Source organism: Cyprinodon tularosa, unplaced genomic scaffold (genome assembly GCF_016077235.1).
Source record: "Cyprinodon tularosa strain WSP-4 unplaced genomic scaffold, ASM1607723v1 ctg455, whole genome shotgun sequence".
Lineage (NCBI taxonomy): Eukaryota > Metazoa > Chordata > Actinopteri > Cyprinodontiformes > Cyprinodontidae > Cyprinodon > Cyprinodon tularosa.
The window spans coordinates 641,504-653,668 of NW_024039180.1; the positions used below are offsets into that span (position 1 = coordinate 641,504).

A 12,165-nucleotide genomic window follows, 5' to 3' on the forward strand; every position below is an offset into this window, starting at 1 on the left:
TGGCTGTGACTCCATCCTGGTGAGAAATATCAGCTGTGCTGCTGCCATCAGCATCTTTGTTTATAGATGTTGGAGCTTAGCCTGTTTTTCAGTGTAGTCCTGTTTCTCTGACTGTCAGAAGTGGTCCGTGGGGAGCTGGTTGACAGTTGCCTTTCATATTTCTGCTTCTTTTTCCATACATGTTTCTGCCTCCTTGAACCCCAGTGGGCCTCAGCAGATGGCCGCTCACACTGAGCCTGGTTCTGCTGGAGGTTTCTTCCTGTTAAAATTGAGTTTTTCCTCTCCACTGTTGCTACAAGCATGCTTAGTGTGAGGGATTGCTGAAGAGTCAATTAGTCAATGCAATAAAGTGGTTTTCCTTAGGTAGAAAACTTTCAATCAATTTGAATGGATGATCTACTGTAAAGTGCCTTCAGATGACATGTGCCATGAGTTGGAGCTATTTAAATAAACTGAACTGAATTGAAATGAGTTTAATTAGGTCTACTGAGCCTCCTGTTTCAGAGAGCAGCAGCTGCCAGAAGAAAACAACTAATACCAAAGGAATACCCACATCATTCTAAAGGCTTTATTTCATCCTCTATTTGCCTGTAGATGAGTTTTAAATGAGACTTAAGGAGAATCAGTAAACCTTTCTGGTTTGGAAACACCTTGAAATGTTGGTAGAACTGATGGATAACCCTCTGCCTGAACTACAGGAGCTTTAATGGTGGATAGCAATAGTTCTTTCAAGAAAAGAGAGGCTTGCAGAAGGAATCTTCTATTTGTTGTGCAGCAGGTCAGCTAACCCCACCTTCTCTGTGTTTGTAGCTGTCTGTGATGTTCATCCTCTTGGTGGTGCCCACACCCTTGGTGGAGATGTTCTGCCCGATTCTGTTTTTCTCTGAATAAATGCTCTGCTTGGATCCATCCCGCTTGATCTGACCAGAAATAACAAAATGAAAAGGAGGCAAAGATATTTCACTAATGCAAACATTCCGATGATACTAATCCTTCCAAATGGTTTATTACTCTGCAGGAATAACTGATTTTTCTATGGATCCCACTGACCAGCCAGGTGATGCAGTCGGCGTTCACTGAAGCGAAGAGAAATGGAACATCGTATTTGAGATGGATGTCTCCGTTCAGGATCGCCGACACCGGAGCTGGGCCACAGCAGAACATACCTGCAGGACAGCGAGATTAAAGCTTCCATATGACGCAAAATTTACTTTAGAAACTTTTCTAACAGTCATGTGTGCCCTGAGGCGTGTATGAGGGTCATGGCTCAGGGCTGCCTTGCTCCACCTCTTAGCTGATGTGTGCCTAAAATTCTGTTCTAAAATCTCCCCTCATGATGTCATTTCAGGAAAACATCAACACCAAGCGTCCACACAGAGATGGCTAAGCTAAGAGCTAAACACAGCAGCTGCTCTATCAATTTTATGGTACCAGGCCTGTAACGTGACAGCTCAGTTTAACCGTAAGCTATTTGGGACCCTTGTTGGTTTATTTTCTGAAATCTCCATCTGTGCTCCTCAGTCCAGCCCTCAGTCTCCATCTGACTTCAAGCCAAACAGAGTCGAAGTCACATCATGTCTGCTATGAAAGTCATTGCGGAGGCAGAGAGGCTGAGCGTCTCTAATCAGATGCAGCAACATTTCTGAAAAAGTACTGACATATTCAGAGCAAGAGATGCAGCAGAACTGTTAACATGAGGCTGAAAAGTGATGAGAGGAAGAACTGAGATGATCAACAGCAGTGCGGGCAGATAAAGAAGGATGTCTGCATGCAGGGACGTTCAAAAGCAACATAAGGCGTTTTAAATAAAAGAAAAAATCATTTTGAAAGGCACCACTCTTTCAACTTTAAAGTCCCGTAAGGAAACTATATTAACCAAATGTTTTGCAGATGTCATGGGGCCAAAGTACAAAATCAAAGCCAGCATAAAGTCAAGCAATCAAACTCAAAATATCAAAGTGTCACTGTACCATCACTCTTCTCCTGTGGAGTTGGATCCAAAGCCTGCCAGCCATCATATCTCCCATCTTTGGCCAAATCGGGTCGCTTCATCCAGCCCTCCACCCAGACGTGATAATTCCTTAAAAAAACAATCACATTTAATGAGTGATGAAAAACAATAAACGCTCGAGAACAAAATGAAAAGACAGAAGCAAACTGCTGCAACTTGTTGCAGGATAACAGTATAGTTATAATGTGAACTTTTAGATCATCATCCATTCCTTTGACCCTAATCCAGAGACCATGAGGATGGTAAAGCAGGAAGAAGAGGAAAATAAGGTTACAAGCTCTACATGTCTCCAACTTCTCACCAGACGCTGTCTTTGGTCTCTTTCTCACGGACTCCGTAGTCGGCAAAGTAGGTGTCGATGGTCAGGTTCTTGTTGGTGTCATGAGCCGACTGGAAGTTGGTGACGACGCGGCAGGGAATGCCCAGCAGACGCATCACTGGAACCAGTACACAGCATCGTTACCATCGTTCCACAGGTAAATATTTAAAATGAATCTTTGAAGCATCTTTCTGAGGGTAGAAGGATTTAACCGTATAAACACATTATTTAAATGTTTAGTTACTCTACAGCAGAGGTCTTCAGATTAGCGGACTGTGGTCCGAATCCGGACCCACCTGATGGATAAACCGGACCAAACCTGATTTAAAACATTTATAAATGACCGCATGTTGTCCGACAACAGTTTCTAAATTCACCTGCACCACTTCTCCTGTTAATACGGTAAAGCCCTACGGATCGTTTGGCATCAGGCTACATGTGATCCAAATGAGCCAATGAGATGTCAGTCTGGGTTGCTGCTGCTGCTACTTTTAGACACAGCAGGCAAACCTGTGGCAAGCCGGGCGATGGGAAAGAAGGAGAAGACCATGAGAAAAAGAGAGCAGAGAAAGTGTGGACTGCTGGAAGAACTGCGGTGAACTGGTGAAAGAAAAGTGAAATGGCGTGCTCAAAGATGACCCTGCACATTTAGAGGATGTTTGGCTCAACCTGCTGCTGTGAAGCAGGATTCTCCACCATGAACAGAATCAACAATAAATCTGGATCCAGGCTCAAAATGAGCTCCTTGATATGTGCTTGAGAATGGCTTAGTCTCCGGTTAAACCCAGGTTTAAAGCCTTGCAGGGCAGCCTAAAGCCCACTGCCAACATTAAGACAGGAAAAAGTAAGAAAATAACAAACGATCAGTTTATAAAATATGTGAATCAGAGATTGTTTATATACCGAAATGAACAAATGTTGTTCTCAACTTTAAAAAACACTTTAGATTTTCTTTTTCTTTTTTTTTATTATTTAAAAATTCTATGTATAACATGGATGCATAAAAACCTCTATTTCAGTGTTAAATTCTGCATAAAGTAACAGATTCTAATAAAAAAAATGTCTCTGGACCTTTACTGGTTGATGAGTTTATTTGGACCCCAATGATTTTAAATTGTTTAACCCTGCTCTACGTGTCACACTTATTACAAATACCATTTAAAATACCTTCATAAATAATGTGATCTCTAAATTAATGTTTCTTAGGGTTACTTTTAGCCCTTCTTCCTCTTCACCACTATCTTTTTTTTGTCAGAATGACTCACTTTGACATTTCTGTGAACATAGAAGCTCTGATCTTTAAATTATATCTTAGAAAAGCTAACTCTTAGCTAGCTCCACTGTGTCGCTGTCCGATAAAACAAGCAGCTAATGAGACGATCACTTAACCAGTTTCCATGTGAGGCCAAATGTTTCATTCAGACCTAGAATTCCAACTTGTGGCCACTTCCTGTCAAACTTTGGAAGTGTTGCTACACACATCAGCATCATAACCACTCCATTGTATGACCTAAGCGGTGCGATGTGAGATAAGCGTCTTGCTGGATAATTCCACTAGAAGGTACTAAGATGCTGAAGACAAAACCTTAAGCTGTTTTGAGCAGTTTAATTTCCACCTTAAACATGCAGGTGTGCAGTTATCAAATCTTAATGCAAACATGTGGTACCTTTGTAAATTAAACACATCTAAGTTATTGCAGATGTTCCTAATTGTTTGTGATTTAATCTAAAAATAAATTCAATATGAAGCTAAATTGGGGCCATAAAATTCTTCATAGTCCTTCTATGTAAACAAAAATGTTAAATAAATAGCATTTTTAAAACTCACCAAAAAAAAAAAAAGAAATGAAAGGAAATTAAACTGAAAAAAATATGTTAAAATAAATATAAGCATTTTAAACCTTTTTTAGATTAAAGTTTAAAGTGTCAGTTTTCATAGTTTCTTGTTTTAAAATGCTGCATCCTCGGCATGGGGGCGGGGCTTAGATGTCATGTGGCGTGGAACGATGACAGACAGCTGAGGTCTGTGATACATTCCAGGCCTGGAGCTGATTATCTCCAACTCACCCGCCATTTCGCTTTGCTCATCTCATCTGTCAGTCATCATCCCAAACCCCGTATCATCTAAACCCTCCCCATTCTGAAACTGAAAAAAACAATTCACAAAGTAAAAGCAGTTTCTAAATATTTTCTTTTCACTTTTAGATTATTTCCACAGTTTTAAATGACTTTTTTTTTTGTAGAAAAATGTTTTTAACAACCTTATGCCACCCCTAAGACCTTTCAGGGGTTATGACCCCGGTGTTGAAGACCTTTGGTCTAAAGAGTTCTGTGAAGTTCTGAGTATCTCTAAAGTCCAGGATCTTACCTGAACACATGACACCAGCAAACACCCAACACTGGCCATACTTCACAGAGCAGTAGATTGAGTTGAACCACTTGTGAAGAATGACGTAGCTGCTGCTCCAGTGAGTAGGGGAGACCCCCCCTCTGAAATCATTTCCCCAGTTTCCCTTCAGGATGCCACCATCATTTGCACTGTTAATCTGAGGAAACACATTTATTTATTTTTTTATTGTACCAAGGCACAGAGAAAAAGTCATTTTGACCCAAACAAAAACAGTTTACTAGTAAGCAAACTTATTTACCCAGATTACCAGACTATACTCACCCAGACAATTATTAACCCAGATTATTAATGACCTATTTTATTATTAAGCCATATTTTTATTATCCCAGATTATACTAACCCAGCTGATTACTAACCCAGATTATCCTAACCTAGATTATTATTGATGCAGATTATGAATAACCCATTTTATTAATAACCCACATTACACTAACTCAGATGATTACTAACCTAGATTGTACTGACCCAGATTATTAATAACCCAGATTATTATTGATGCAGATTATGAATAACCCATTTTATTAATAGCCCAGATTACACTAACTCAGATGATTACTAACCCAGATTATACTAACCCAGATTATGCTAACCCAGATTATTATTACTAACCTACATACTACTGATTATACTAACCTAGTTAATTACTAAACCAGTATAAACTAATTCAGATTATTAATAACCCAAATTATGAATTACCCTTTTTATTATTAACCCAGATTATACTAACTCAGCTGATTACTAACCCAGATTATCCTAACCTAGATTATTATTGATGCAGATTATGAATAACCCATTTTATTAATAACCCACATTACACTAACTCAGATGATTACTAACCTAGATTATACTGACCCAGATTATTAATAACCCAGATTATTATTGATGCAGATTATGAATAACCCATTTTATTAATAGCCCAGATTACACTAACTCAGATGATTACTAACCCAGATTATACTAACCCAGATTATTAATAACCCAGATTATTATTAACCCAGATGATTACTAGCCCAGATTATTATTAACCCAGATTATGAATTACCCTTTTTATTATTAACACAGATTATACTAACCCAGCTGATTACTAACCCAGATTATGCTAACCTAGATTATTATTGATGCAGATTATGAATAACCCATTTTATTAATAACCCAGATTACACTAACTCAGATGATTACTAACCTAGATTATACTGACCCAGATTATTAATAACCCAGATTATTATTGATGCAGATTATGAATAACCCATTTTATTAATAGCCCAGATTACACTAACTCAGATGATTACTAACCCAGATTATACTAACCCAGATTATTAATAACCCAGATTATTATTAACCCAGATGATTACTAGCCCAGATTATTATTAACCCAGATTATGAATTACCCTTTTTATTATTAACACAGATTATACTAACCCAGCTGATTACTAACCCAGATTATGCTAACCTAGATTATTATTGATGCAGATTATGAATAACCCATTTTATTAATAACCCAGATTACACTAACTCAGATTATTAATAACCCAGATTATTATTAACCCAGATGATAACTAACCCAGATTAATATTAATACTGATTATACTAACCCAGTTAATTACTAAACCAGTATAAACTAATTCAGATTATTAATAACCCAAATTATTAATTACCCTTTTTATTATTAACCCAGATTATACTAACTCAGCTGATTACTAACCCAGATTATCCTAACCTAGATTATTATTGATGCAGATTATGAATAACCCATTTTATTAATAACCCACATTACACTAACTCAGATGATTACTAACCTAGATTATACTGACCCAGATTATTAATAACCCAGATTATTATTGATGCAGATTATGAATAACCCAGATTATTATTAATACTGATTATACTAACCCAGTTGATTACTAAACCAGTATAAACTAATTTAGATTATTAATAGCCCAAATTATGAATTACCCTTTTTATTATTAACCCAGATTATACTAACCCAGTTTATACTAACCTAGATTATTATTGATGCAGATTATGAATTACCCTTTTTATTATTAACCCAGATTATACTAACCCAGCTGATTACTAACCCAGATTATACTAACCTAGATTAATATTGATGCAGATTATGGATAACCCATTTTATTAATAGCCCAGATTACACTAACTCAGATGATTACTAACCCAGATTATACTAACCCAGATTATTAATAACCCAGATTATTATTAACCCAGATTATGAATTACCCTTTTTATTATTAACCCAGATTATACTAACCCAGCTGATTACTAACCCAGATTATACTAACCTAGATTATTATTGATGCAGATTATGAATAACCCATTTTATTAATAACCCAGATTACACAAACTCAGATTATTAATAACCCAGATTATTATTAACCCAGATGATAACTAACCCAGATTAATATTAATACTGATTATACTAACCCAGTTAATTACTAAACCAGTATAAACTAATTTCAATCCAATCCACTTTATTTATATAGCACGGTTTAAATAAACACAAGGTTTCCAAAGTGCTGCACAAAAAGATAAAATAACTAAAATAAATAAAAGTAATAAAATAAAATAAAATAAAAGCACTGCCCGCACAGGATAAAAAAATGCATGTGTATACATAAAATCAACATGTGTACATAAAATCAACACTCTACATGGTGTTAAAAGCCAAAGAAAAGAGGTGGGTTTTAAGAAGAGTTTTAAAATGAGACAGAGAGGTGGCCTGTCTAATGTGCAGCGGCAATGCATTCCAGAGTTTTGGAGCTGCAACAGAAAACGCTCGATCCCCTCTGAGCTTAAGCCTTGCTTTAGGCACTGTCAGGAGCAGCTGATCAGCTGACCTGAGAGATCGGCTGGGAGTGTAGGGGTGCAGAAGCTCAGAGAGGTAAATTGGGGCAAGGCCATTCAAGGCTTTAAAAGTAAATAAAAGAATTTTAAAATTAATCCTAAAATGGATGGGCAGCCAGTGGAGTGAAGCTAAAACAGGTGAAATGTGCTCGTACTTGCGTGTGCCAGTTAAAAGACGTGCAGCAGCATTTTGAACAAGTTGAAGACGAGCAATTGAGGACCCAGCAATCCCCACATAAAGTGCATTACAGTAATCCAGCCGAGTGGTCACAAAGGCGTGGATTACTGTCTCAAAGTGCTGTCTCTGAAGGACTGGTTTGATCTTTGCCAGCTGCCTTAGCTGGAAAAAGCTAGATTTCATTACAGCTTTTATCTGGCTGTCAAATTTAAGGTCTGAGTCCACTTTTACCCCGAGGTTTCTTACAGTTGGTTTACTGTATTGCGATAGAGAACCGAGATCAACTAGGGAGGGGGTCACAGATGTGCCACCAAAGACCATGACTTCTGTCTTTTCTTCATTAAAATTCAGAAAATTTAAAGACATCCAAGCTTTAAGGTCATGTAAACACCTTAACAGTGGTTCAACAGAGTAGGAATCAGCCTTTTTGAGGGGGACATAAATCTGGCTGTCATCAGCATAACAGTGAAAGGAAATGCCATGTTTCCTGAGAATGGAGCCAAGTGGGAGTAGATAGAGAGAAAATAAAAGAGGGCCAAGCACGGAGCCCTGTGGGACCCCACATGAGAGAGGAGCAGTGGAGGACACAGAGTCATCAAGGCTGACACAGAAAGTCCGATGTGACAGGTAGGACATGAACCATTCCAGTGCTAAGCCCCTGATGCCCACCCACTGTTCCAAACGAGCAATCAGGATTTCATGGTCCACTGTATCAAATGCTGCAGTCAAATCTAAAAGTACAAGGACAACACAGTGTCCAGAGTCAGTAGCTAAAAAGATGTCATTAAAAACTCTTAAAAGCGCTGATTCTGTGCTGTGCAATGTTTTAAAACTAGATTGGAAAATCTCAAGAACATTTTGTTCATTTAAAAAGTCCACGAGCTGAGAATAAACAATCTTCTCTAAGATTTTTGAGAAGAAAGGCAACTTAGAGATAGGCCTAAAATTCGACAGAACAGTAGGATCCAGCCCAGGTTTTTTTAATAAAGGCTGCACGACTGCATGTTTAAGATTTAAAGGGACTACTCCAGAGGACAGACTGCTATTAATAATTGTGAGACACGATGGCCCGATAGTGGGAAAGACCTCCTTAAAAAATCGGGGTGGGACAGTATCATCTGGAGACCCTGAAGGCTTCAAGTGACCCACAATCTCCTGCACAAAAGGCAGGGTCACAGGTTCAAACATGTCAAACACAGCAGAGCAGGGGACAAACACCGAAGGATCAGAAGCAGGAGGTGAAATAAGTATTAAGTATTAAGAAATAAGTACTAATTTAGATGATTATTAACCCAGATTATGAATTACACTTTTTATTATTAACCCAGATTATACTAACCCAGCTGATTACTAACCCAGATTATTATTGATGCAGATTATGAATAACCCATTTTATTAATAACCCAGATTACACTAACTCAGATGATTACTAACCTAGATTATACTGACCCAGATTATTATTAACCCAGATGATTACTAACCCAGATTATTATTAATACTGATTATACTAACCCAGTTGATTACTAAACCAGTATAAGCTAATTTAGATTATTATTAACCCAGATTATGAATTACCCTTTTTATTATTAGCCCAGATTATACTAAACTAGGTGATTACTAACCCAGATGATTTCCAACCCAGATTATTAATAACCCAGGTTATCAATAACCCAGTTTATTAATAAACCAGAATATTAATAACCCAGATTATTATTGACCCAGATCAGCTCCAAGATCATGTTGCTTTTCTCAATGTTTGAGCTCTGTTGAATTTGACTCTGCTAATTTAGGGTCTTTTCTGTTTAGTATTTTTTCTTCCAACATGGCAAAATGTTTCCCCACATGTTCCAACCCACAGTTAGAGAGTGAGAAAAGCTTTCTAATAAATCTGTCGTGTTCAGCAACCACTGGGTGTCAGTATAAGAACAATGTATGCAAACCGTTGAGGTGGAATTGAGAAGATGAGAAAGGTGAAACCTGTTTTCAAGGTGATTAGTTTCGGTTATAACAGAACCATTCAGACAGGTGAAAATAAGATCGAAGAACTAATGTTTTAAAGGGATTGAAATCTGTTCCGTAACGAGGAGCAACGCGGCATCATCATTAAAGTTTAAGGAACACAGAGGTCAGCCCACCATGGACGTGATAATCCGACTGACGTAGATGGGGTTGCAGCGGGCCGAAACGTCGGCAGCTGGATCACGCTTGTATTTGATGCTGCAGTCCAGAATCTTCATGCAAATCTTCACCATATTTTCTTCAAACTGGATAATAAGGGAGAGACAAACGACTAGTTGACCTCTAAGCGTTTCATGCTGGATCTAACTGATGCATTCAGACGGGTCCTACCTGTCCATAGTCCCAGTGCATCGGAGATATGTAATTATCAACACCTTTGTAGATGATGCCTTGTTCATTCATCACATACTCGTTTCTCTCCTTATCATCATGCATAAAAACCCAGTCAGCTGCAGGAAACCCCAAAGAATCACAGGAACATCATAAAGAGGAAACTGGCTGGAACCAAAACAGATTTAAAGGATATCACATACCGTATTTTCACGACCATAAGGCGCACCGGACTAAAAGGCGCACTCTCAGTTATGTGTCCCATTTCTGTATTTAACACACACATAAGGCGCACCGGACTATAGGGCGCGTTTTTTATATACAGGTACATGTCCTCTCAGGTGGATTTTCCCACTTAAAAACATGTTAAAACTACTTTATTCCCACTGATCACAGCAAATAAAGCTGCAAGGTGTATTTATTACAAAGTATTATTAAAACCTGAGAACCTGCCGTGAGAGACACATCGCTGATGACACAGGGCTGTGATTACTCCTCTGATACAGTTTATTGACGCATAAATTAACTTAAAACATAGGCAGGATAATAATCTGGATGAACTGACTGCAATGATTAAATTTTCAGGTGGGCTTTCTCACTTAAAAAGATTTAGATTATTTAGATGAAAAAACACCTGCGGAGGTGAGTCCCGATGCGCCGCGGCCCACAGGCAGCTGTTGAATTAAGTTTTCAGGTAGAAAAATAGAGCGGGAGCAAAACTGAGTATGATTGTGCTTTATTCAAGTATTTATTACAGAGTATTAATCAAACCCCTCAAAGTCCTCATCCTCTGTTTCTGAATTAAACAGCTGCGCTAAATCCGACATGCCAGTTTCCCCTTCTTCTTCGTTTATTGACGCATAAATTAACTTAAAACATAGGCAGGATAATAATCTGGATGAACTGACTGCAATGATTAAATTTTCCGGTGGGCTTTCTCACTTAAAAAGATTTAGATTATTTAGATGAAAAAACACCTGCGGAGGTGAGTCCTGATGCGCCGCGCGGCCCACAGGCAGCTGTTGAATTAAGTTTTCAGGTAGAAAAATAGAGCGGGAGCAAAACTGAGTATGATTGTGCTTTATTCATGTATTTATTACAAAGTATTAATCAAACCCCTCAAAGTCCTCATTTTCTGTTTCTGAATTAAACAGCTGCGCTAAATCAGACATGCCAGTTTCCCCTTCTGCGCTGTCAGAGTCACTTTCCGTGCAGCGCGGCTCCTCAGAAATAATGCCTGCTTTTGCAAAAGCTTGAAGAACAGAGCCAGCAGACACGTTATTCCTCGCTGCTTCTGCTGCACCTGCTGGGTCCGGTTCACACCGATGTCGAGCGGTTGAACAGCGAGCACAGGGTTAATTTGTTTCCCCATGTTTTTCACATCAGCTGTGAGATGGGCACGCATGGAGTTACATATTAATGGTGATGAGTGGAAAAAAAACAGCTGGTCTCCTTACATTCAGCCACTCTTTCATCATCTCCTCAATGAGGTGGTCTCAAAAGTCGCAGTTACAACACACATAGGGCGCACCGCACCATAGGGCGCACCGCACATTTTGAGGGGGAAAAAAGACTTTTAAGTGCGCCTTATAGTCGTGAAAATACGGTAAGTGTTTTTTTTTCTCCACTGCTTGATTTTCACAAGTCACTTGCCTTCATGCTGCTCATATTTAATCATCAAATAATAATGATTTGGTATAGAAATGAAAAAAGGTCATGACCGATTTGCAGCAGAGTTATTGGAGCGATCTAAATGAAACCTGAAATCCAGAATAGAATTTAAAATCCTCCTTCTCCCATATAAAGCCTTAAATGGCCAAGCTCCATCTGATTTCAGAGATCTGATTGTTCCTGATGTTCCTAACAGAGCACTTTGCTCTTAATCTGCAGGTTTACTAGTGGTTCCTAGAATTTCTAAAAGTAGAATGGGAGGCAGATCATTTAGTTCTCAGGCTCCTCTCCTGTGGAACCAACTACCAGTTTTAGTCCGTGAGGCAGACACCCTGTCTACTTTTAAGGCTAGGCTTAAAACTTTCCTT

At 38.5% G+C, this 12,165-nt stretch overlaps 1 protein-coding gene across 1 annotated transcript in view; it reads right to left on the minus strand.

Annotated features, from left to right (window-relative positions):
- Positions 1-12,165, minus strand: part of LOC119793556 (protein-glutamine gamma-glutamyltransferase 6-like) — a 35,718-nt gene that overhangs the window by 11,366 nt on the left and 12,187 nt on the right. Inside the window, exons 4-10 of the mRNA XM_038300762.1 lie at positions 10,127-10,245; positions 9,913-10,041; positions 4,699-4,876; positions 2,313-2,448; positions 1,971-2,080; positions 1,051-1,166; positions 794-920 (exon numbers count right to left, since the gene is read on the minus strand). Of these exons, the coding sequence (XP_038156690.1) occupies positions 794-920; positions 1,051-1,166; positions 1,971-2,080; positions 2,313-2,448; positions 4,699-4,876; positions 9,913-10,041; positions 10,127-10,245 (915 nt within the window). The remainder of the gene's footprint in view (positions 1-793; positions 921-1,050; positions 1,167-1,970; positions 2,081-2,312; positions 2,449-4,698; positions 4,877-9,912; positions 10,042-10,126; positions 10,246-12,165) is intronic.